A 27905-nucleotide genomic window follows, 5' to 3' on the forward strand; every position below is an offset into this window, starting at 1 on the left:
CTTCCTTCCTTCCTTCCTTCCTTCCTTCCTTCCTTCCTTCCTTCCTTCCTTCCTTCCTTCCTTCCTTCCTTCCTTCCTTCTTTCCCTCCCTCCCTTCTTCCTTCTTCTCTTCCTTCTTCTCTTCCTCCCTCCCTTCTTGCCTCTTACCATCTATCTCAGTATCAGTTCTAAGATTAGAAGAGTGGCAAGAGCTAGGCAATGGGGGATAAGTGACTTGCTCAGGGACACACAACTAAGAAGTGTCTGAAGCTGGATTTCAACTCTAGTACTCTCAGCTCCAGGCCGGGCAATGTACCTACTGTGCTACCTAGCTGCCTCTGACCATGTAGTTTTCTAGATTTTATGAATTCCAATTCTTTCAACATTCCTTATCTGCTATTTTCCAAAATACTTTGCAATGATCATAAAGCTTTAAAATAATCATTAACATTGGTATAAGGATAGGGGCTGGCCCTATGATTTTTACTGGTACAGAGATTCCCTATGTCCATATTGGTGAACCTATGCATGTGAACCAGAGGGGGCTGCTCCCCTTCCCCCTCTTCATGTGCCTAAGGACATTCCTCTCATCACCTGACCCTCTTTCCAGCAGCTCAGTGGGAGCACTTCCTCCCTCTCCTGTCTGGGGTAAGAGGGCAGCTCACATGTGGAGTAAGGATGCAGTTTGGGCACTCGCTCTCTAAAAGGTTCACCATCACTATCCTAGGTGAAAAAATTCCCTCTACCAATGCAGGAGAGCATCTTCTCTTCAGCTTCTAGTCTTAGAGAAGTTGCCTAGAAAAGATATCTCAAATACTGTATTGTGCCAGCAACACTACTAGTTTGAAATACAATTAGGAAATATTTGACAACACAAATAAAACATAGAACATTTTGTTGGTAGCTGTTTTTCATTTGTATTTGGCTCTTCGTGACCCCATTTGGGGTTTTCTCTGCAAAGATACTGGAGTGGCTTGCTATTTTCTTCTCTAGCTCATTTTATAGATGAGAAAACTCAGACAAATAAGGTTAAGAGGTTGACTCAGAGTCACGCAGTTAGTAAATATCTGAGGCTGGATTTGAATTCAAGAAGTTGAGTATTCCTGACTTCCAGTACTCTATCCATTGTGCCACCTAGCTGCTTTTACAGTAGAACACAGTACTAACACATGGTTTTTCCAAGTTAATATGTGGACTCTGTCGAATACTCATATTTACTTTAGTTGGTTCTATTTCTATTTGAATTTGACATCATTGACTTAGAAGTTAAATGGCATTTTCATTATCTCACAGCCATTTACTCTGTCAGAGATGAGGCATGAATACAGGTCTTCCTAGTTTCTACATTAAAAAAAAATTAAACCCTTACCTTCTGAAGAGCAGAAGAGCAATAAGTGGCTAGACAATGGGGGTTAAGTGACTTGCCCAGGGTCACAGAGCTGGGAAGTGTCTGAGTCCAGATTTGAACCCAGGACCTCCCATCTTTAGACCTGGCTCTCAATCCACTGAGCTACCCAGCTGCCCCCAAATCTTCCTAGTTTCAAGGCTGGCTCTCCATTCATTATTCTATGCTGCTCTCCATCTGTATCACAATAGCTTATATTTATAGAGTACTTTGCATATATGATTTTATTTTGTCTTCATCATAATTCATAGATGAACATCAGGGATATCCTAATCTTGATATTAAGAACGAGGCCCAAAGAAGTAAGTTAACTACCATGTGTCACTCTATAGACCTAAGACAATAACCTAGATTTTCTCATGTCAGATTAAGTGCTTCGGTTCTCATACTATGTGAGGGTCAGGATTGTAATTTTTTTTTGTCTTTGAATCCTCAGTCTGACCCAGTGTTTTGCATTTAAGAAGGTATTTAATGAAATTACTTGAGTCTTCATTTGTTTTTTATATGAGAGGGACAAGGTCTGTTTTCATGCTAAGAAGTTAAATGAAACACAACATATTTTTTGTCTGCCATAATTCTATAGTTTCAGGATTACCAATTTGGCTTTATGGGCAACCAGGTAGGGCCATAGATAGAATGTCAGACCTGAAGTCAGGAAGATTTATCTTCTTGAGTTCAAATCTGCCTTCTGATACTTACTAGCTGTGTGACTCTAGGCAAGTCACTTAACCCTGCTTACTTCAGTTTCTCATTTGTAAAATAAGCTACAGAAGGAAATGGCAAACCACTCCAGTTTCTCTGCCAAAAAAAATGTCAAATGGGGTCATGAGGAGGTAGACATAACTGAAATAAGTGAACCACAAAGTTGGGTTTATAATGTATCTCAGAGCTAACCAAATTTCTTATTACTTCCTCCTACTAAATAGCCTCTATTTATTGGACCTGAACAGTGGAGAGAAATTCTTAATTCAGGAGGTGACAACCTATTTTGCATTGGGTGCTAAGGAGCAGGCCTAAGGCTTAGACAGATGAGGAAGAAAAAGGAAAGAGGAAGAAGAGAGGGTGAAATAAGGAAAGGTAGAAATAGAAAAGTTGTTTGGGAAAGAAAAGTGATAGAGAAAGAAGAGAAAAAAGATAAATCAATGAGTAGGACTTCAAGTAGTAGAAGGAGAGCCTCAACCAACTTCATAGTTTGGAGAAACTACATCATATCTTTGTTTCAAAATCCTCTCCTATGTTCACAGAATCACAGTATTTCAGAGTTAGAAGGGAGGGACTTCAGTGGCCATCTAAGTCCTAGTAATAGTGGAAGAATTCTCATTGTAACTGGCCGCTTAATCTTTGCTTGAAGGGTGGTGTGTGTGTGTGTGTGTGTGTGTGTGTGTGTGTGTGTGTGTGTGTGTGTGTGTGTGTGTCTGTTTCCAGGGACCCATTCATGCCCAGGTTATATACTCAGGAAATTTTTCCTTTTATAAAGTCCACATCTACTTCTCTGTAACTTCTACCCACTGCTTCCAGTTCAGCCTTCTGGGACCAAACAAGTTTAATCCTTTCCCTGCAGGACAACCTTATGCGTACTTGAAGACTGCTAACCTATTCCATTAGAATCTTCATTTGTTTTGAAGATTAGAGGGACGAGGTCTGTTTTCATGTTAAGAATATAAACAATTCTGGAGCCTGCATTAGTCCAAAAGATGGAGAACCATGCTACTAAAGGCTGAAAAGTTTTCAGTCCTAGACCTACCCAAGATGGTAGAGTTGAAGGAAAAATAAGCATCAGTCTGTGTTTCATGGGTCAATGTAAGCACTGTGAGGGAATCTCAAATGAATGAGAAGAGAGTATATAAGGAGGAAGGAAAAGCTTGGGATAAGTTAGTTGGTAGAGAGAAAAGATCATGATCATTGCTACTTTAAAAGAAGATGATCACACAGGTTCATAAAACTACGCATACTGTTATAATCTTTCTTCTCATTTCTGCTAAGAGTCATAGATCAGAGAAGGTAATTTCTTCCTTAAAACAAGACACGGGGGGTGGCATACTTTTATAGTAAGAATGCTGACTAAGCAGCTTGAACAAGAAAGTTTGTGCCAACCCAAAGACTTTCAACAGGGTGGTTAGATCCTGTTATAAGGAAACTTAAACTCCAAGTGAAATAAGAGTCATGACAGGTCTGGGGGAAGTAATTATGTGGGCGGAATTTAAAGTTCCTCTAAAGTTGAGAAAGAAAAAAATAAGAAGGATTAAGATTCATAATAGTTAAGGATTAGTGGATAAAGTACTGATTGTACTTAGGTGTTTGCATTTATTTAACTTTTGCTCTATGTGAGAATTGAACAGAGGTGCTGGTTGCCAGTCTTACATGCCATCTTTTCCACCTTAGACAGACCAGCCAAGCTCTCCTTGTTACCATATGGCTCCCATATCGTTATCTAATTCTCTTTATTAGTGACTCAGCAATATAAAGTAATAAAATTCATTTAGAGAGGGAGAGAGAGACTGAGAGAGGCAGAGAGGCAAAGAGAGGCAGAGAGAGTGCAGAACAGCAAGAAAGAGGAGCAGGCAGGTATGGACCGAAATATATATGTAAAAGCATGTGTGACTTACAATAAGGCCACCTATGTTCATTCTCTTCTAAAATGCTTATGCTAATATCAGTTAAGGATTTCAAATATGAATTTTAGTAAATTGTTCATTTCTGCAGAGAAAATAACTGTGGAAAGGCGCACCAGTTTTTCAGTTCAGTTCATGTTACCTGCAAGAAGTCATGCACCTATAACCAAGGCAATGCTGTCCATTTTGTAGCAGTTTATTTTAATTACTGGCAAATATCTAGAATAAATAATTTGCACATTTGGAGAGTTTGCCTCACAAGTTAATCAATCATTAAACATTTATTAAGTGTCTACTGTATGCCAACATTTTATTAAGTACTAAGGATACAAAAAAAATCAAAAGACAGTCCCTGCCTTCAAGGAGCTTACAATTTAATGGAGGAGATGAGCAGGCAAACCATAAATATAAAGCAAGCTATATACAGGATAAAAGGGAACTAAAAGAAGGGAAGAGCTGGAATTAAGAGAGGTTGGTGAAGGCTTCCTCTAGAAGGAGGGATTTTTGTTGGGCCTTGGAGGTCGATAGTTGGAGTGGAAGAGGGAAAGCATTCTAGACATGGGGGAAAATCAGAGAGAACACCAGAGTCCAGAGATGGAGGTCTTGTTCTTGTTTGTATATTAATGGCCAGGGTGGAAAATAGCATAACAGCTGTGGTATAGTTGCAGGAGAAGCAATATGATAAAGTGGATAGAAACCCAAGCTCAGGGCCAAGAAGTCTAGGATTCAAGTCCTGATTCTAATATAGAAAAGGTACTGACCTGCCTTAGTAGAAGGAATTTCCTGGACTTCGTCACATCCATTAAAACATAGGTCCAATTCCTGTCCTCTATCCCATCATAATGGAAAGGCAATAGATTTGGATTTAGAAGACTAAGGGTTAAATCCACTTTTCTGGGCATCAGGTTCCTTGGTTATGAAATGGGGAGAATAATACCTTCACTGCCTACCTCCATAACTATCAGAATTTACTATGGCCAAGAAAGGGGAATACTGGCCAAATGTATCCAGGTGCAGGAATGCAAACTTGGGAAGAGGTTGTGATTATTATAACTGTAATGGGAGAACTGGTTGATCAGGGCTTGGTCCTAAGAGCATGAGCACATCTTCTCTGTGGTATCAACTCCTGTGGAAGGTTATTGAGCATCCCCCTGAAAACAGATGATGGCATGTGATAAAGTGGCCCTCTCCCATTCAGAATATGCACAGGCATTCTTTTACTGTGTCATTTTGGCTTGCTTTGTGGTGAAAGAAGACCTTTTATAGGAAGAGGTAGGTGGCTCAGTGTGTATAGAGCCAGGCCCTGAGACCAGAGCTCCTGGGTTCAAATCTGACCTCAGATACTTCCCAGCTATATGACCCTGGGTAAGTCCCTTGACTCCAATTGCCTAACCCTTACTGCTCTTCGATACTTATTGATTCTAAGACATAAGGTAAGGGTTATTTAAAAGAAAAACAAAACAAAACAAAATAAAATCCTTTTATGAGCCAGAACTCAGTATACATTAAAAGGCACAAACAAATGAAATCTCTCTCTTTGTGTGTGTGTGTGTGTGTGTGTGTGTGTGTGTGTGTGTGTGTGTGTGTGTGTGTGTGTGATGAGCAAAGCAAGAACTGTTGTAAGGGGAGAGAGGTAGGAGTTGCTACTGCCAGCTGGCTTATCTCCCTACCCAAGGCACTATGGAGCCCGGAACCCATGTCCCTGTTGTGTTCATTCTTTCTATGAATGAAAAACAGAGGTGGAACCAACCAGAATACAACCAAGTGAGCTTTAAAAAGGATGGAACAGTGTCCAGAAATTCAACAACAGGAGTCTCTGGTGAGATCTGCCGCAGCTACAGCAAGAGATCCTAGTGACCAAGACAGCCCTGAAGAGTGATCTGCTTAACCCAGCCTAGATGTAGATTGACCCAGCATCTAAGATACTGTGTCCTTCTTCATGCAAGGGTCTGACTTGTTCAATGCCCAACCAGAAATCAACTGGGAAGGCAGAATATTTGGAAGTCATCTTTTTAAGTTTGAATCTGTCCTCTCTGGGGACTGAGGTATGGAAGAGAAGTATATGCTGGTTTGGGAGGAAGAGATAGAATTTTTGTACTTCTGTCATTATATTTTCTTAGTAACTATTCTTTTGTAAGGAAAAATTAAATGTAAAACCCAGTGGAATTGCGCGTTGGCTAAGGGAGGTTAGGTGGGGTTTGGGGGATAGGGAAAGAACATGAAATATGTAACTATGGGAAAATATTCAAAATAAAAACTTAAAAAAATTAAAAAATAAAGAAAAATTAATTGATAACTGATTTATTAATGATTTTGAGATTACTTGGGTCAAAATTATATTGGGTCAGTTATCATAGGTTAGAAGATATTAAGGAGATATTAACTGGTCCAACTATATTGAAGAGAACACACCAGATGGGGACTTGAGAGTGATAGCAGTTAAAAATTCTCCAATTCTCTAAGGTTAGCCTCAGAGTTGTGAGAAGAAGATATAGCCCTGGTGGCCATTTTGTATCTAGATTGAAAGAGTGAGTCCCAGTGTCCACATGTGCTACAGAACCAGAGTATTCAAGTTACATAATCACAGAGTAGAAATCAGCTGGTTCAATTTTCTCTTTTTTAGATGAAGAAGCTGAATCCTAGATATGTAAGATGCCTTCTAAAATTACATCACTAGTAAGGAGCAGGGATAGCAAGGACTTGAACCCAGAACTTCTGACTCCAAGTTCCTCCCTTCCCACATATCTTTTTGGTGGACACAGATTTTGAGAGCAGTCTGACTTTTTCTGAGACTGATTCCAGAGGTGGATGGAGGAACAGATTAAGGCCCAGGAGATATACAGGAAGGTTGATAGCATTAGCTGGTTTCTACTCTATTTAAGAGGAGAGAAAAAAAAATAAGCATTCTTTTTTTTTTTTTTTTAAAGTTTTCAATAATTGAGTTTCCTGAAAACTGGGTACTAGAGGTTGTAAGTTCAGGAAATAGCTGAATAGGACAAACCTCAGATTCACCCAAGGGCAGTTTCCGCTCTGCTTTTAACGAACACAGTCCTCCCAACAATCACACTCAGGAAAACACAGGGCATCTCCACCCTGAACAAGAGGACATGTGGGGAAGGGAGAGAATTAACCCTTTCACCCCAAAAGGCTGGAAATATACTTGATGTAGCTTGGTGGGGTGGGATGGGTCACTGGCAGTCATGTGGCACAAGCCACAAAATGCTTGATATTTCTACACTTCATGGAATAAAAAACTTGTTCTTTCTAAGAGGGTTTAAGACTTGCCCGGCATTTAATTCTTGTTGATGAATAGCACCAGGAAAGTGACTAGCAATGTCGTTCGGTTGCTAAATATCCTTCAGGCAGCTGTTGTGACTTCTTCCAGAGCCCTTCACGGATGACCATGTTAAAGCCCAAAGACTCTGGAGAAGCTCAACACTGAAGAACTGCCATTATCTTGTACCAACCTACATCTCTGGCTTTCTGGCTTTTTATATTTCTTCCCCCTAAGTTCCAGACAAACGGATCATGACAGCTAGCAATTATATAGTGCTTTATAAATATTATTTCATTTATTCTCATAAAAACTCTGTGAGGTAGATACTATCATTATCCCCATTTTATAAATGAAGAAACTGAGGTTGAACGGTATTAAATGGCTTGTCAAGGGTCATACAAGTACCTGAGGCAAGATTTGAGTTCAGATCTTGACTTCAAGTCCAGCACTTTCTGTTCCCTGGATATGCCCTGTGTTTTCCTGTTCTCATGTCTTCTCTCAGTCTGTTCCCTCTACCCAGAATATCATCCCTCTCTTCATCTACTGAATTCTTTCCAATTTTTTCAGTCTAACTAAAATTCTCCCTCCTCCAAGAAGTCTTCCCTCATTTTTCCCTGCTATGAATAACTCTCCTATGTAGACTTCACAGGGCAGTTTGTTTTTTAATATAACAGATAATTTCTTGGTCTCCTAGCTGCTACTACCTCCCCTTCTAAGGTTACCTTCCATTTGATTTATATGTGCTTATATGTGCCTATTTTATGTACATGTTGTCTCTCCCATTAAAGTGTAAGTACCTTGAGAGCTGGGACTGATTTTGTACTTTCTTTTTTGTATCCCCAGTGCTTAGCCCCACTCCTGGCATATAGTAAGCGTCTACTAAATGTCTGTTGATTAATAGTTATTCCCAATAAATCCTCTCCCTATACAAAGAGTCCCTAACAAAATATTCTATAAAAATCATGAAATCTACCTCATAAAGTGATTGCTATTGTTAGCACATGTCACCGTTAAGATATTTTTGGACCAAAGAGATACTCATCCTTCCAAGTGCTGTGTCATCTTCAAACCTCTTAAGCATGCCATCAATATCTTTATCCAAGTTTTTAATAAAAATCTTGAGCAGCATAAGTCAAACAGAGATCCCTTGGGCACTTTAATGGAGACCTCCTTCCAAGATGATAACAACTCATTTGTCACTGCTTTTTGTGTCTGGTTATTTAACCCAATCCAAATAAACTTAACCATATTATCATCAAGCACAATTTCCCCTATCTTGCTTACTAGGGTGACATGAGATATTGTGAAATGGTTTATCCAAATCTAAGCATGCTTCATCTCTAGCATTTCCATGATCTTCAAGTCTAGTCATCCCCATTATAAAACAGAAGTGAGTTTAACCTGGAAGGATCTGTTCCTGATTGAAGAAACCATGCTGCCTTAATTGCTCATCACTTCTTTCTTTCTTTCTTTTCTAAGTTCTCCAAAACCTTCTCCTTAAAAATACTTTCTAGAATCTTTCCAAGATTATGTCAAGCTCACTGGTCTATAGTTTGTGGATTTTATCTTCTTCTCTTTTTTGAAAATTGCAATGACATTCACTCTTCTCCAGCCCTCTTCCATTCTCCATAATTTGTCTAAGACTCCTGATTGTGGCTCAATGATAGCTGCATTAGAGGCATAAGCAAATCACTTAGGTGTCTGCCCAGAGTAGTCCTGATTCCCTGCTCTATCCTTCCTCCTTCAGTTAAACTTTATACCAATTGGACACTCTGCACCCTCAAGTAGAACCAATCTGAGGCACAGAGCTTTGATCATCATTTGGGTCTAGATTTAATCCCTGTTACACAGGGAAAGTTATTTTCCTCCACTCCCCAACTCTCAGTCTCATTTATGTCTATTGAAATCATTTAGTATCTAGCTCAAGTGTTATCTCTAGAAGGGAGCCTTCCATGATTCCTCTATGCAGAACCATTATTTATCTCTTTAGATGTTCCAAAGGACTTTGCACATTTTCATGTGCTTTTTTTTCCAAACCCATACCTCCTGTCTTAGAATCAATTCTAAATATTGATCCCAGGACAGAGGAATTGTAAGGGCTAGACAACTGGGGTTAAGTGATTTGCTCAGGGTCACAAACTAGAAATCTGAGGCCAGATTTGAACTTAGGACCCCCCAACTCCAGGCTTGGTGCTCATCTGTTGAGCTACCTATATGCCCCCTCCATTATGTACTTAACATAGTCTATTATATATTATAGCTATTTGTATAATATATTTTGTCCACTGCTAGATTGAGAACTTTGTGAGGACAGCAGCCACTGCCCTCTTTCTTTCTTTTCTTTCTTTTTTTTTTGTAAACCCTTATTTTCCATCTTGGAGTCAATACTGTGTATTGGCTCTAAGGCAGAAGAGTGGTAAGGGTAGGCAATGGGGGTCAAGTGACCTGCCCAGGGTCACACAGCTAGGGAGTGTCTGAGGTTGGATTTGAACCTAGGACCTCCTGTCTCTAGGCCTGGCTCTCAATCCACTGAGCTACCCAGCTGCCCCCCACTGCCCTCTTTCTATTTGTAGTTCCTAGTCCATAGTGCATTGCATGTACATTAGTATTTCAAGAAACTGCTTCTTTATTGGGGGAGAAGGGCAGACTGCCTTCAGTAATGCAGATCATTGCCCCTCTACATCTTACTCAATGAATGAAATGGCTGCTTGGTACAATGGGTATTGCTGGACTTGGATTCAGGTCTTTGCTAGCTGTGTGATCTTGGGAAAGTCACCTTACCTTCCTTGGCCTTAGTTGTTTCATCTGTAAAATCAGATTAATAATAGTACCTAACTCACAGAGTCGGTGAGAGGATTGAAAGTGAATAGGTTTGTGAGAACTTTGATAGCCTTAAAGTTCCAAATAAATATTAGGGATAGGGATAAAACCTATAATTTTACGAATCAATGCAGGTTAGCATCTTCTCTTCAACTCTTAGTTTTAAAGAACTGTCTAGAACCCTGAGAGTTTGCATCTTGCCCTGGTTCACAGAGCTTGTGCGTATCAGAGGTAGAACTCTCAAAGACAGGACTTGATTCCAGATCCCCTAACTCCAAGTCCAGAATTTTTGGAGAATTGTGTGAATTATAGGAACAGGGAGAGGCTTCATGGGAGGCACTGAGCTTGAAAGCCAGGTAATAGACAATGATGTGAAAGGAAATAAACCCCTTTCTCCAGTCTTTCAACTGATCCTCATATGTTTAGAAGCCACATGAGCAAAGCCAAACTAAACAAAAATGTAATAACAACAACAATAATTACAACCACAACTGACAAGTATTTAGTGGTGGTTTTTTTCCTGGGTGAGGGTTAAAATAATTTTCATGTATTATGTACAAGCCCCTGTGGCTTATATAGCTGAATACTTATATACTTTTTTTAGAACCATAGGTCCATCACATATTTGTTTCTTTTTATTTCATGTGTGTTACAGTTGTCTCCTCAAAGAGAGTGCTGGCTCCTGGAGGATGGGGATTATGCCCCATTGATCATAGTTTAATCTTATGTAGTGTTTTACTTATATGGTGCCTTCAGAAGCATAATCTCATGATCTCCTTAGGACACTGTGAGGGTATTTCAGACAGGTACCATTATCTTCATTTTACAGATTACCTTACCTTCTGTCTTAGAATCAATACTATATATTGGTTCCAAGGTAGAAGAGTGGTAAGGGCTGGCAATGGGAGTTAAGTGACTCACCCAGGGTCACATAGCTAGGAAGTGTCTGAGGCCAGGTTTGAACCCAGGACCTCCTGTCTCTGGGCCTGACTCTCAATCCACTGAGCTACCCAGTTGCCCCCTCACATAGCTTTTAAATGGGAGGCAAATGTTGAAGGAGCCCTGAATTTAGAATGAGAAGACTTGGGTTTGAATCCATTCTGTCATTGCCAAGATATGTGACCTTTGGCAAGTCACTTCATATCTCCAGGTCTCAAATACTTCATCTTATAAAATGAGGGAGTTGGATTTGATGACTCTTTTATTATTTTAAAATTTTTTTTTAAAAAACCCTCACACTTCTGTCTTGGAGCCAATACACAGTATTGGCTCCAAGACAGAAGACTGGTAAGGGTAGGCAATGGAGGTCAAGTGACTTGCCCAGGGTCACACAGCTGGGAAGTGTCCGAGGTCATATTTGAACCCAGGACCTCTCGTCTCTAAGCCTGGCTCTCAATCCACTGAGCTACCCAGCTGCCCCTTTTTTGATGACTCTTATTAAAGTCCCTTACAGGTCACTTTCTTCATTTGTTGAATTAAGCTAATAACACCTAACCTTCTCTATTTCATGGAATTGTTGGGAATGAGAAATGAGATAAGAGCTCTGGGAACTATAAATTGTTATGAAAATGTAAGATATTCTTAGGATTTGTGGGATAAGATAGACAGAGAGAGGAGAATAGGGAGAGAATATAGAGAACTTTGTTTCTTTTCTCATGTGGGGGTCAACTGGAAATCATCCAGTTGAAGAGGGAGAAGGGGAAATGGAATGACTAAAATCATTCTCACTGGTTTTGGGTGTGTGGCTTTTTCTTTCTGAGAACTGAAAAAAATGAAACAAAATCCCAAACCCCAACAAACAATGAAGTGGCATAATTCCACCCTATGACTCTTCCCCTTCCCAAAGCTCCCACACTACTTGCCAGTCAGTGGGAGAGCTAAGATGGGTTGGGCTCAGTAACTCCAGTCTAAGGTCTAGTCATTCCCTCTTAGGATAAGGTCATGCATTAAGGCAGACTTGCACAGAAGTTGGGGGAGGTTAGTGGTGATGGTCTTAGAAGCATGTTAGCTTAAGATTCCTTTCGCTCATAGTGCTTCATTTAGTGGCTGTGATGGACAAGAGAATCAGAGCGGTGTGGTTCTTCCTTGTCAAGCCCTCATCTGACGGAGTCACCATGGCCAGTCATCTTGGGTTCTTGAAGGCTTGCCAGAGTAGGGCAAGTTCTGAAAGGTTCTACCAAGTTGGGAGGGACCCAAAGAGCAGGCCAGTGATGGACAGTATGTCTGCTGTCTGAGGACCAGAATAGCTAGGTTTGGAGAGATTCATCATCAGCTTGGCCTCAGGGTGGTAAACATTTTGGCCATAGCAACTCTAGAAACAACATCTTGTTGAGTCATAGAAGGGTTGGTGTATACATGCTGGTAGGACAAAATTACAACACTGAAGCATTTTGTAAAGTAAGGGGACTTTTATATTTCTTTGGTAAGAGAAGGGTCTTTAAAACACGCGGTTGATCATGGCAGAAGTCTATCGGTATGAATTGCATAGGATGGAATGCCATGCATGGAAATAAGGGAACTCCAGTAGCAACTAAGGAAAAATATAAAAAGATTTTCCCAGAACATCTCCAGATTTCTGGTTACTTCTAGTCAGGAGTCCATCCTCTGTCAAAAAAGAAAGAAATACTGAATCCCAGAGAGTGGAAGGAGCTGCAGAAATCACTTGACCCAATTCATACCTTATGATTAAATCATAGATAGTATGGCCTCTCTGTTCTGGATTTGAACTCAGGTTTTCCTGAATCCAACCTCTGTGCCTTGTCCACTACTACTACAATCCTATGAATCTTTAGACCATTGAGAGGTGGAAAGGACTTAGAGATCTTCAAATCCAACCTCCTTATCTTAGAGATGAGGAAACTGAGGCCCAAAGAGGCCCAAAGAGGTAATAACATCTCCCTCTTGGAGTGGTTAAATTAAATGTCCATGAATTGATGCAGAGTGAAAGGAGCAGATCCAGGAGAACATTGTACACAGAGACTGATACTATGGTACAATCAAACATAGAGGACTTCTCTACTAGTAGCAATATAAGGATCCAGAGCAAGGCTGAGGGGCTTATGAGAAAGAAAACGAGCCACATTCAGAGGAAGAACTGCGGGAGGAGAAACACAGAAGAAAAACAACTGCTTGATCACATGGGCTGGTGGGGATATTATTGGGGATGTAGACACTAAACGATAACTCTAGTCCAACTATCAATAATATGGAATTAGGTCTTGATCAATGATACATGTAAAACTCAGTGGAATTTTGCATTGGCTAAGGGGGTTAGTGGGGTTTGGGCGAGAGGGAAAGAACATGAAATATGTAACTAGGGAAAATACTCAAAATAAAAATAAAAAAAAATTAAATGTCCATGGCCACCTGTTAAGGAACAGAGTTGGCATTTGAAGCAAGGTTTTAACTCAAAATCAGCACTTTTAATGAGATTTCCCTTCAAAAACATCTCATCGAGTCACCACAGAAAGCCTCTAATTACAGGGAACCTCAACCTTTCCTCATTTTACAAAACATGGAACTCAAGCCAAGACAGGGCAAATGACTTACCTAAAGTCACAAAGCTAGTCAGTGTTCCCCTTTATATGAAGGGACTGCGAAAGCCTGAGCATCACTTGGAATCCCTCTCTCATTTCCATCGGATCTACTTTACTCTGTTCTGCCAAAGTCATCATTCCCCAAACTTGCCACCTTCTTGACTTTCAGCTTGGCCCCAATTTCCTGCCATGATTACTGAGATGCCTCATCTGATCCCAGATGAAACAACAGAAACTGTGTGTGTTGCTATGCTCTGTCTGAAATTCTTGAAGAGACTGCCAGGGGTGGGTGTGTGACAGCAGCTGCTGGAATTAGGCTGTCCTGGGCGAGCCTGACCCTGTCCTGAGCCAAAGCTTCCTCTGTGTCAGTGCTCATGAAAGGGAAGGAATGCAACCTTGGATGAGTCATTTCACTCTCTCTGGGTCTTTGTTTACTCATCTGACAAATGAGAGATGTGAAATAGAGGATCTCTAGGATTCCTTCTGCATCTAACCTTTTACATGACAGTGCTCCTTTCTAATTGTAACATTCAGTGGTTGGGGGGCTCCATTCAAACCCTAACATTCTATGTTATGGGGCTCATTCCAGCACTATCATTTCACATTCAATGTTCTAATATTCCATGTCTCTTTTCCAGGTCTAATATTTTGCATTCTAAGATTCTTTTCCATTTCAAATGTTCTCTATGTGAAATATTTTAAAGTCCTAAGTGCAAGTTCAAGAACTTGGGCTCAACCCAAGGTTGCCTTGGAGGTAACAGACATTTAATTCTTTCCAAAGTCATCAGATCTTAACAGAAGAGGCAATAGAATACTTAAACAAACCTATCTTAGAAAAAGAAATTGAGCGTGCCCTAAGAAAAAATCCCCAGAATCAGATGAATTTGCAAGCTTATTCGTTAAAGAATAACTCATTCCAATATTATATAAACTGTTTGGAAAAATGGGTAAAGAAAGTCCCACTGAATTCTTTTTATGACACAAATATAGTTTTGAAACCTAAAACAGGGAGACCAAAAACAAAGAAAACTATAGACCAATTTCTCTAATGAATAATGATGTAAAATGTTTAAATAAAACATTAGCAAGATTAATGCAATATCACAAAGACTATACAGTTTGACCAGGTGGGACTTTTATCAGGAATGCAGGACTGGCCCAATATTATGAAAATTATAAGCATAATTGACCACATCAATAACAAAAAACCCCAACAAAAATCATGTAATTATATCAACAGATGCAGAAAAACCTATTGAAATAATATAACATTCATTCTGATTAGAAACCCAAGAGGGGAGGCTAAGTGGCTCAGTGGATAGAAAACCGGAATTGGAGATGAGAGGTCCTAGATTCAAATGTAACCTCAGATACTTCCTAGTTGTGTGCCCCTGATCAAGTCACTTAACTCTAATTGCCAATACTTAGTATTGATTCTAAGGGAGAAAATAAATATTATTTTAAAAAAACACTAGAAAGCACAGGAATAAATGAAGTCTTTCCTAAAATGATAAGTAACATCTATCTAGAACAAAGAGCAAGCATTATCTATGATGGAGATAAACTAGAAGCTTCCCTATAGGGTCAGGGGTGAAGCAAGGGTATCCATTATCACCACTGTTATTCAATATTATATTAGAAATGCTAGCCATAACAAAGGTACCAAGGAAACAAAACTAGAACGTTTTTGCAGATGATATACTTAGAAAGCCCTAGAGAGTAAACTAAAAATTTGAAAAAATGGATAACTTTAGCAGAGTTACAGAATATAAAATAACTCACACAAATCAACATTTTATATATTTTGAACAAAACACAGTAGGAAGAGTTAGAAAGAGAAATTGCAGTTAAAATAGCTGCACATAGTATAGAATACTCAGGAGTCTACCTGTTAAATACACCTAGGAACCATATGAACATAATTACAAAACATTTTTCATACAAAGACAGAACTAAACAACAAGAAATATTGATTGTTCAAGGGTAGGCTGAGGCAACATAACAAAATGATAATACTGGCTAAAATTAATTCATTACCAACATAATTAATTTACTTTCCAATACTAACAAACCACCAAAGAAAATATAAAAATATATAAAAAGATAGTTTATAAAACTAGGAAAAAATAAAATTAATCTGGAGAAATCAAAGATCAAGATTATTTAGGAAGTCAATAAAAATAAGTGAAGATGGTCTATCAGTACTAGAGCTCAAGCTATAGTACAGAGCAGAATCATCAAAACAACTTGTTATTTGAGAATAAATAGGATTAATGTAATAAATCAATGTATTAAGTTGGGCATACAACATATAAGTGACCATAGTAATTGAGTGTTTGATAACCCATAGAGCCAAGCTACTGGGACAAGAAGTTACTATTTGGCAAAAACCACTGGAAAAACTGGATAGTAATCTGGAAGAAATTAAACAACATCTCATGCCATATATACCAAGATAAGATAAAATTTTTATATGATTTAGACATATCATAAGCAAATTATGGGAGCGTGAAAAAAAATTACTTGTCAGATCTATGGATAAGAAAAGAGTTCATGACCAAAAAAGAGATAGAGAGGATCCTGGGAGGGAAAATGAATAATTTTTTATTATACTGAAATTAAATTTTTTTGTACAAACAAAAAGAATGCAATCATAATTAAAAGGAAAGCAAGGAGTTGAGGAATTTTTTTCATAACAACCTTTTCAGAAAAAGGTCTTAGGACAATGAGCCAAATTTATAAATATTAGTCATTCTCTAATCGATAAATGGTTAAAGGATATGAAAAGGCAGTTTTCAGAGGAAGAAGCCAAAGCTATTAATAGTTACATGAAAAATGCTCCAAATCACTAATAATTAGAGAAATGCCAATTAAAATTATTCTAAGGTATAATCTTACATCCATCAGATTGGCTAACATGGCAGAAGGAAAATGACAGATGTTGGAGGAGATATGGAAAAATAAGAACACTACCGCACTGTGGTGGAGTTGTGAACTGGTCCTACCATTCCAAAGAATAATTTAGAACAATGTGTAAAGAGTTATAAAATTGTGCAAATCTTTTTACCCAGCAATATCACTACTTATCTTTACCCCAAAGAGATACAAAGGAAAAGGACCTATATGTGCAAGATATTTATTTTTGTGGTGGTGGTGAATTGGAAATTGGGAGAATGCCCATCTATTGTGGAATGGCTAAATAAGTAGGGGTGCATGACTATGATGGAATATTATTGTGCTTTAAGAAATGACAAAGTAAATGGTTTCAGAAATCCCTGGGAAGACAGATGAACTTATGCGGAGTGAAGTAAGCAGCAGCAGTAGAACTGGGGGAATAGTAACAGCAATGTTGTAGCAATAATCAACTTGAATGATTTATCTGCTCTGATCAATAAAATGATTCATGACAATTTCAAAGAGCTCATGAGGAAAAATTCTCTACACTTCCAGAGAGAGAACTGACTAACTTTGAGTGCAGATTGAAATATATTTTCTTTCATTTTCTTGCTTCTTTTCCTTTAGCAACATGGTTAATGTGGAAATTTGTTTTACATGACTTTATATGTATAATAGGTATTGCATTTCTTGCCTTCTTAAGAGATAAGGAAAAGGCTGGAGAAGGGAGAGAAATTAGAACTAAAAGTTTTTTAAAACTGTATCAAGAGAACTTTAAAAACTGCATCAAGAGAACAAGTTTTTAAAAATGGTATCATGAGAACTTAAAATAATTTCTAAAGGCATGGAACAATGGCTTGCTTGCAAATGCTGAAGTCAGGAAGGAATGGGCAGTGACTCGTTGCCCATGTGAACTGTGGCAGATAGCTAGAACTATTGAGGCTAAGCTTCTGCATCTGTAAAATGGGGATTACAACCCCCAGCTTATGTTAAAGTTTCTTAGGCAATGCTCTGGTTCCCTCTCATATACTCATTAGGTAATGAATATTATAGTTACCTGTGTTTGGGTGTGATCTTCTGCTAGGCTCAAGTTCTATGAGGGCAGGGATTGTGCCTTAATCTGAACTTTATACATTCCCTCATTGCCTATACATCTGTAGCCTATACATCTCTTCACATGTGAAATATCTGTTGAATGAATGAAGGAAAGAATGGATAACTAGCTGCTGCCTAAGTGGGTAATTTAGCTAATTAATGAGTTAGCCTGTACTCAGAGCAGGATTATGGCTCCTCCCTTGAATGTGGGGCACCTTCCAGAGAAGGACAAGGACACTGCTTATCTTCACCAGCCCTGAGCTTGTCTTGTTGGATTACTATCTGTCAGCGACCATCAGGCAAACAGGGCTAATGAGTTTCATATTGCATTCCTTCCACCTACCCCTTCTGCCTGATGACCGGTGGCAACTTTCCCATCTGACTTTAAAGTTGTGAGCAGAGTGATGGGATGTTTACAGGGCTGGGGCTTTCTGTGAGATGATAGCACAGAAGAAATACAATATTCCCCCCCAAAAAAAGGGATGGGATATTTCAGAAAGGGTATTAGCCTGCGAGTTAGACAACCTGGGCTCTGATTCATGGTCTTGCCTTTATTTGCCATATAGTTACATGACTTTAAGCAAAGCAATTTATTTCTCTGAGACTCAGGTCCCTCAACTATAAATGAGGGGCTTCTACTAGATGTACTCCCAAACTCCCTTCCATTTCTAATTTATTTGCTTAGTATCTATTTGCTTAGTAATAGATTACAAATAGAATACTAATCTATTTGCTTAGTAATAATAATAGTTTTCATTTTGTAGCACTTCAAGGTCATAGCATAAACAAATTAGAGGAGTGTGGAAGGAATTACTTTCAAGATCTTTAGAGGTTGGGGAAGACTTCATGACCAAACCAGGGATATGGAGAATCACAGAAGATAATAACAATAATAATGATAATGATAGCAACTAACATTTCTATAGAGCTTATGCGCTTGATGCTTACAAATATTATCTTATTTAATCCTTACAACAACTTTGGAATGTAAACGCTATTACCATTTTACAGATGAGGAAAATGAAGCACTCAGAGGTTAACTGACCTGTCCAGGGTCACACAGCTGGCAAATGTCTGAGGCTGGATTTGAAATCAGGACTTCCTGACTCCAGGTCCAGCACTCTATTCACTGTGCTATCTAGCTGCCTCTAAATAAGTAGATGAAATTATAATTATAATTGCACAAATTTTAGAAGTTTTTGCATAAACAAAAACAATGCAGCTCAATTTATTAGGGAAATAGTTAACTAGGAAAAAATCTTTGCTGTGTATTTTCTGATAAAGGTCTGATATATAAGAAATTAAGTCAAAAGGATACAAGCAGCTTTTAAGAGAGGAAATCCAAGCCATTTATAGTCATATAAAATGCTCTGAATTACTAATAGAGAAATGAGAAATAAATTTTGTGGGTTTCACCTTGAAACAATTGGTGAAGTTAAAAAAAGAAAATGATGGAGGGGCCATTGAGAAACAAGCACATTAATGTATGCTTGGTAGAGCTATAAATTGGTACAACTATTCTGGAAATTAAGAACTATGTTAAAAAAGTTACTAAACTTTTATGTATTTTGACTGAGTGATATTGCTAAGAGGTCTGTACCTCAAAGAGATCAAAAAAAGAGGGAGGGAATTCATTTGTAAAAAAATATTTATAACAGCTCTTTTTGTGCTGGCAAAAGAATTGGAAACTGAGGGAATGCCCCATCAATTGGGGAATGGTTGAAGAAATTATGGCATACAAATATGTGCTATATAAAATGATGAAGAAGATGGTTTCAGAGATGCCTGAGAAGATTTGTATAAACTGAAAAGTGAAGTAAGAACAATTTATACTACCACAACAACATGGTAAAATTTTTTAAAAATCAAAAAACTTAGAAAGACTTGAGAACTCTGATCAATGAAGAGATGACCAAGATTTCAGTGGATAGATGAAGAATGCTACTCATTTCTGGAGAGAGAGAAAGGTGATAGATTAATAGTTAGGAGTCACACATTTTTGGACATGGCTAATATGGAGATCTGTGTATATTTCTTATGTGTTTTGTTTTTCTTTATTTTTTGAGGTGGGAGGAAGAGAAAAAGTAAATGCTTGTTAATGGGAAAAAAATTATCTCTGAGTATCATCGTCCCCATTTCACAGATGAGTTAGTCTCTGAGGAAGGATTCAAACTTTGTTGTTCCTGCCCAAGTCCAGCAAGATATCCACTCTGCATCCTGCCTCTACTCATGTGTTTGAGAAGATGTCTGTTTTCTCCTTGAGGTCCCTACCCTTGATATCCATTATGGAAAGATCTGTCCCAACCAACCCTGAGAGGATTCTCCTGACTGGTGGGATAGGCAAGAAGGGAAGGCAAAGGGATAATGTTTGCACCTATTGAACATGCACTTCCCCAAATATGACCAGATCTTATGGGCTTACTGAATCAAGACATAAAATAGGGGTGGCGAATGAGTGCTAATTAGTGGCTTCAAATCTTCATCTGTATCTGGACCTTCATGATATGGAGCTATTGCCAAGAACTGCCATTTTGGGAGCCATAAGAGGACAAAAGTCTAACAGTAGGAGGTTGGGGGCTGTGGGAGGAAGCAGATGTGAACCTTGTCTAGGGAAACTCATGCTCCATATTGTTATTTGACATAAAATATGTTACATTTAAACACTTCAAATACTAATTAGGGCATACAGAATTTTACAGTGATTTCTTTGGTGTAGAAACTCTCTATTGATCACGTAATCATCTGTAACTTTTAGCTGCCGGGACCTTTTCAAGGTTAAGTGACTTACCCAAGATTAATAGCCAACTAACTGTCTGATTTTCCTAACTCCAAGCCCAACTCTGTAGCCTCTGGGCCATGCTGCCTCTTATGTATAAGATCATGATAAACTATAGATAGCCTTAACGTTCTCAAAGAAATAGTAGTAATAGCTAGTATTTACATAGTGCCTATTTCACGTCAAGCACCTTATATATATTACCTCATTTGATTCTCCCAACAACTGAGGGAGACAGTTGCTATTATTTTCCCCATTTTACATATGAGGAACCTGATGCAAAGAGAAATGAAGTGACTTTCCCAGGGTCACACAGCTGGTATGTGCCTGAGGCTGGATTTGAACTCAGATCTTCCTGACTCCAGGACTAGTGCTTTATCCACTGTACCACCTTGCTCTTCCCACAGTGATACTGTGAAGAAGGTTACACAAATACTGAGATCACTGTTCTCCAGATGTAGGAACTGAAGCTCACAGATCATACCAGCTAGTATCTGAGCACAGTGGATAGAGTGCCAAGCCTGAAATTAGGAAGACTCATCTTCATGAGTTCAAATCTGGTCTCAGACACTAAGTAGATAAATATGTGACCTTGGGCAAGTCACTTAACCCTGTTTGCCCCAGTTTCTTTAGGCCTGGTGACTTGGAGATTACAGACAGAGGCAAACCTAGGAGTGCATTCTTCAAATGAGCTGAAGAAGGAAATGGCAAAACCACTCTGTATCTTTGCCAAGAAAACCCCAAATGGAGTCACAAAAAGTCAGATGTGACTGAAAACAACTGAACAACAGGTTTTGACTTCAAGTCCTGTTTCCTTTCCTTCTCATCCTAGAACACCCAATCCTATGGCTAGACAGAGGCAGAATGGTAAAATGGATGAAGTTTGGTTGGAGGATATTATTACTATTTTTTATAATAAATTGTAAAAGTCTATTCACTTCTGCATTAGAAACCTTGGTTTCTTTAAAACCATGAAATCTTTCTTGATCCTCCTAGCTTCTACTGCCCTCCCTCTAAACTCTACTTTGTACATATATTTCTTTTATACAAATATATGTTTGTATGCTATTAATATACATGTTAGCTCTCTCAATAGAATATAAGCTTCTTTGGGGTTTTAGATTGTTTAATTTTTGTCTTTATAAGAAATGTAATTAATTATAAAATGTGATTAACTGTTAATTGATTGATTGATTAAAAGGACTCAATGATTTAAAAATTGTTTTCCATATGTTATATCATCTGAAACTTGCAATAACTTCATGTGGTATGGTAAATATTCATAAATATTCCCATTTTACAGAACAATGAGACTGAGGTTCAAAAACTTGCCCCAGATCACAGAAACTAGTAAGTGACTAGGCTGAGACACAAACCTGGGTCTTCTATCTCAAAATCCAATGGTTTTTTTTTCTATTGCATCATATCTACTGTCTATTATAAAAAGGATAGGGTCTAATGATATCTTAAAAGTTTTTTTGTTGGAATTTTTATTTGTTGGAAGTTTTGTTGTGAGAGGCAGACTTCCAGTAAAGGAGAACTTACTATTCCCTTTGGATAATCCACCCTACTTTCTGACGGTTTTAATTATTAGGAAGATTTTTCTTTTTATAAGGTCAAAATCTGCCTTTCTTCAGAGTCTACTTATTCCATTCACCTTATATATCATCTTTTTTCCCCCTTCTACCTCTATAGGAAATTGGTTCATTTGGCTGGTGCTTTTTTGTCTCTCACAGGAGGGCCACTCTTTAGGCCTGGTGACTTGGAGATTACAGACAGAGGCAAACCTAGGAGTGCATCCAGTGTCTCTGCCCTACTCCTGTGTAAGCCTAACTTGGCCCGATGAGCTACAGAGAGAGTGCTCTGGGCTCTAGAGCTCCATCACCCAGAGACTTCTACTTGACACAGTCCCAGTATCTCCTCTTCATCTTTAGTTATCACTCTCATGAACTCACTGTTGAAGAGCCTGGGACATCTATGATGCGCTTTGCAAGTCCAGGCGGACTTAGTTAAAAGGTGATTTGTCCCCAGAGGGTTTTGTTAACTGAAGTGCCTGCTATGACCTCAGCTTTATCCCTGGTCCAGACCTGTTTGAGCCCCCCCCAACTCACCCTGGATGTCATCATTGAACATGCAGTACTTGTTACGATATTTTTGGAGCAGGCGAAAGGCGTTGGCATTGGCAAAATCTTCAAACTGGATGAGGCAGTTTATTCCAAACCTGTAGGCAGAGGAAGAAATGAGAGCATGTGGCATCCTTTCTTTGACACATTACCCAAGTCCTCACCTGGACTTTGCCCAGTTAGAACCACATCGGGGTATGGAGGGAATGTGGAGGGTGAGTAACATAATATTTACTGGAGAGAGGCAAAAAAACCTAATGTCAAAAAGAGAAAAGGACAATAGGTTTGGAGGCAGAAGCCCCCTTTTTTGGGTTTGAATCTTAGTTCTGCTATTTTCAACATGAAGGACCTTGGACAAGTCCTTTCCTGGGACTCTGTTTCCTCAGCTGTAAAATATAGGTGGGGCAGTTGGACTGAATAATTCCTTCCAGTTCTAAATCCTATGATCCACTGAACATCTCTGCCATTTGGTTGGCTGGGTAGAATTTTGAAGACTAGGTCTAGCTTATCCTATCAAAGGGAAGAAGAAAAACCAAGAATGAAACTTCTTTGCTTTGGGTGGCCACTAGGATCTAACAGCATAGCCTCAGTTTTAATGTACTTGGAAGGGTTCTGTTAGTTGGGGTGTGGTTGGGGTTGAATATCTCCATGGGCTAAGACTATACCAGAAATTCAGAAAGCTCCCCTGTTGTCCAAAAAAGCAATGCAAAGTCCATAGAATCAAAGAATTTCAAAGTGTAATTGCTCTCCATTTCAAACCTTTACTAGTATAGGAATTCCCTCTTCAATTTCTCTAGCATGAAGTCATCTAACCTACACTTGAAAAACTTCCAGTCAGAGGGAACCCACTGGTCACTCAGATAGATTGTTCTATTTTTAATTAATTTGTATTAATCAAGTTATTGGTATGATTTTTCTTACACTGAGCAAAAATCTGTTTCTCTGTGGTTCCTGGTTCTGTCCTCCCATGACAGACAGAAAAAAAGCTAATCCCTCTTTGACATGGCAGTTTCAAATATTTAAAGACAATGTCTTATCAGCCCTCTATGCTAAACATCTCTAGTGCCTTCCTTCCTCATGTGGCCTAGTAACCTCCTGAACAGATTATCGCAGGACACTGAAGCAGCATTAGGGTCAGGCTTATAAATGGGCTGTTTCCTTACATGTTGCCATCACCTCAAAATGTGCACTCCTCCCCCACTGCCATCCCCTAGCCCTTGGACAATGCCTGAAATCCTCTCTCTTAGAGATAACGCATTTTCAGTGCAGATTCCAGTGGACAATTGATACCCTTCTGTCACCAATTAACACCTCGATGCAAATTACACTTTGTGGTTATTTTTCTGGTATGTCTCTGGTCAAAAATGTAACCTCCAATCGAGAGTTGATTTCAAAAAGAGAACAGAATTCAGGGCTATGGAGACTGCCCTAGATTGCAGATATTCTTGGAGACCATAGCACAGTGCCTAACTTCATCACACCATACGGGTACCATAAGTGCACTGGGCATCTGAGAGGGATAGAATGGTGTTATAAAGACAGGGATATTAAAAGGACAAAGAAGAAGGCATCCACTAATTTAAAAAAAATAGAGGTTAAACTTGCTCAGGATCATATAGCTGTGAAGTGCCTGAGGCCAGATTTGAATCTAGGACCTAGTGTCTCAATCCACTGGGACACCTAGCTGCCCCTTAAGCATCCACTAATAATTTCACCTGCAATTTAAACGAAGAATTTTCTTCCCCTAACAGCTGTGACATCACTGTGTAAGCAAGTATTTGATTACTTTTAATTCTCTCACCTTATAAAATAATCTCATCAAATCATATTTGGGGAATGGAAGAGATATTTGAGATCATTTAGTCAAAACACCTTACTTTATAGGCAGGTAAAATGAAGGTCACAGAGGGAAGTGAATGATTCAAGGTTGTACACACAGCAATTTAATGACAGAATTGAGACTATCACCCAGGTTTTTGAACTTTTGGCTTGCTTTTCCCATTTCAGTTCACTAACTTATAGAACCACAGAATTTTAAGGTTAGATGCAATGGCGTGCCACTGAAAGTTTAATGGTTAATTCTCCAGGGGAAAAAAGGTACAAATGGCCCACTTTTAAGTTTACTATGTATTAGTAACATTTTCTAAATCAGTTTCTTAAGTTTGAACAATCAAGAAAATAATAAATCGAGCCCTGATTTGTAGCATTTGCCATTGAAATGTTGACAATCATTTATTGTAAGTTGATAATAAGCTGGCTCCAGTACACATTGGCTGGAAGAGGATTTAGAGATAGTTTAATTCAGTTCCTTCATTTTCCACATGAAGAGACTGAGGCAAAAGGGCGCTACAGGAAAGAACATAAAGTATTCTTTTAGATGACAAAACTTTAGTCAATAAACTAAAGAACTTAAGGGAATAGGTGGCATTTTCTTCACTGCTGCCCACTGAATGTAGGGGATGCCTAAGGAAAAAAATAGATGTAGGAAATGAACATCTGGTTAAGAAGATGATGTCTTGTGTATAATCTATAGCCAATTGCTTGCCTTCTCAAGTTAGGGAGAAGTAAAGAAGAAAAGGAGAAGATCTGGGAATAAACATTTTTAAAAGTGAATATAAAAATAAATGTTTAAGATATAAGTAAAAATGAAGTATAAAATAAATATATGGATATATTATATATAAAATAAAATATAAACATTAAAAAAAGAAGATAGTATCTGAGAAATGGATTTGTATATCTGGACCATGGGTTTAAAATGTAGGAAAGGAGTACATATATCTACCAAGGGCTAGAAAGAATGCATTTCCCTATATTTGTGCAAATCCAGTCAAAAGAAATTTAAATTTAAAAGGAAGGGACAGGGAGAAAATTGCTTATTTCCATCTACCGAGCTAAATACCCTAGAGCCTTGGTGAACTTATGGAAACATATGCAGAAGGTGGCTGCTCTCCTCCCACCTCTCCTTCCAGGCATCTCCACCATGTTTGAGGGTATTTCTCCCATCACCCACCCCTCTGCCCAGCAGCCCAATGGGAGTGCTTCCTCCCTCCCCTTTCTAGGATAAGGAGGCAGCTCATATGCAAGCGAGGGTCATAATTTGGGCACTCAGTCTCTAAAAGGTTCACCATCACTGCCCTAGAGAATAATTATAATGTAGGAAGAAGAATAGCAGTTGAGATACTCTAAAGTTGATAGGAGATGAAATTCCCCCAAAGGAGCCAGCAATGAAACCCTTTGCCTCCAATATCTGTATAGAAATCCATCAAATATAACCATGGAGGTCTCTTAAAACCCTGACAAAATTCTGTGATTCTGTGAAATAATTTGCCCATCATCACACTACTATTTAGTGGCAGAATGGACAGATACTCTTGCCCCTATTGGGCCAGGGGCTCTTCCACAGCAAAATAAAATGACATGCCTTCCTACAAGAATAAAGTTTGGCCAAGGCTTGCATGGGGTGTGAATTTCAAGCATTTGGGAAGAAAATAAAATATTTTCTGTGGCTAGTGACATTTCCCTCCCCACCATTCCTACAGAACGCCTCCTGCTCACCAGCCTTTGATTTTCTTCTCTTAGCTGAGAGAAGGCTGAATACTGAAAAGGTCACACTCCAGAGAGTACAACCCATGCAGGCTCTCAAATACACACAGTTAGATGACCTTTAAAAAGATCCATTCTCTAGTGCCAGGGGATAATTTCTCTTCTGTGTTCACTCCACAGGGCACTTACTTCTCTTCACTTGTGCTCATAAGAGCCAGTGAACACACAATGAAACTCATAGCAAACAAAATCATCTAGTCTATTTTCCGGACATTAGAACGCCTAAATAACAAAAGCAGCAGCAGGAATAAGGAGCTAGTATTTAAAGAGTACTTAAGGTTTGTGGAATGTTGTATGTACATGATATTTCTGTGATAAAGCTACCAACTAGATCTCTTTTCTCTGGAGTATAAAAAAAAAACATCCCTTGATTCCATGGTCTCTACCCTTCACCAAAGTAATCCATCCTTATTTATTATTATGCCCATTTGGAAACAGTGGAAAATAAGTTTCAGAGAAGACCAGACAGCAAAGATTTAAAGCTGGAAGGGAAGTTACAGGTCACTTAGTCCAAAGGCCCCTTTTCATAGAGAAGGAAACTAGGCCAGGTGGTGTTTAGTGATTGGTCCAAGATCACACAGTAGATAGAAGAGCCAGAATTTGAAATGGAGTGACATTGGGCAAATCACTTAAAAGTCTTGGGGTCCTTTGCTCCCTTATCTGCAAAACAACAGGGTAGAGCTAACTCTTTTCTAAGTTCCCTTTGCAACGCTGCATCTATGATTGCTGTTAATATAGATCCTCAGGGAGATGCACTCAGTGCCAAGTATGGAATGGGCAGCAAATGCATTAAATGAAATACTCTTTCCATGCCACTACTCACTGCTTTGGCTAATGCTTCAATTTTTTTTCTGTCAATTTAATAATCATCAAAGAACAAAACCTTTTAGTATACACTTAACAAAAGAGTACTATATGTCACACTGGCTATATCATTTTAAAAAGTATATATTGCAGTTAAGATGATAGGGAAAAGAATTTTATTTTTTTAAGCAATACTTTGGAAGCATCTGTTAGAAGCAAATAAAAGGAAAACAGTTTCACCTGTCATCGAGACCTCTAATAACAACTTATGTAGATAAACCACTTGAGGTAAACAATAACAACTTATGTAGACAAAACACTCCGGGAGGTAGGATGGACAGGTATCACTCCCATTTTATAGATGAGGTACTTAAGTGACTTATACAAGGTCATATGAACAGCAATTAGCCAATAAGCATTATTCAGTGTCTTCTATGTAAGAGGCACTGTGCTAAGTGCTGAAGGAGGAGAGAGAGCCAAAAACAAAGCAGTCCTTGCCATCAGGAAACTTACTTTCTACTAAGGGGAAAATATTTATATAAATGAGTATATAAAATATACAAGTATAAAATCCTGCTTCTTTTATATGAGAGAGCTTTGCTAACTGAACAGGGCAGGAAATAGACTTTGGGGAGAAGAAAAACTCCCGTTTAAAGAGAGTTCACTTGAGAAGGATGTAAGCTACAATTCCTTTTGCATACAAACAATTTTGATTGCAAAAGGGAGAAGAAAAAGAACTTTTGTTTATTTAAAAAACCCAATAAAACTGAATTATGAAGAAACACAGCTTTCATATAAATGTGATATAAGACAGATGGCTCAGGATATCTAAACAGAAAACTTAGAGGGCCCATTAAAGGACAAAGAAATGACTCAGGATTCAGGACACTGTGATACCCAGGGCTGTTTGCATCACACTGTTTTTAGAGTCTGAGAGATTGAAACGCACAAAACAACCCATCAAATACATTTTGGGG

General features: G+C 38.7%; 1 protein-coding gene across 1 annotated transcript in view; it reads right to left on the bottom strand.

Annotated features, from left to right (window-relative positions):
* Positions 1–27905, bottom strand: part of ME3 (malic enzyme 3) — a 140990-nt gene that overhangs the window by 16718 nt on the left and 96367 nt on the right. The window contains exon 6 of the mRNA XM_044668934.1: positions 22507–22616. Coding sequence (XP_044524869.1) covers positions 22507–22616 — 110 coding nt within the window. The remainder of the gene's footprint in view (positions 1–22506; positions 22617–27905) is intronic.

Source organism: Gracilinanus agilis, chromosome 3 (genome assembly GCF_016433145.1).
Source record: "Gracilinanus agilis isolate LMUSP501 chromosome 3, AgileGrace, whole genome shotgun sequence".
Classification (NCBI taxonomy): Eukaryota; Metazoa; Chordata; class Mammalia; order Didelphimorphia; family Didelphidae; genus Gracilinanus; species Gracilinanus agilis.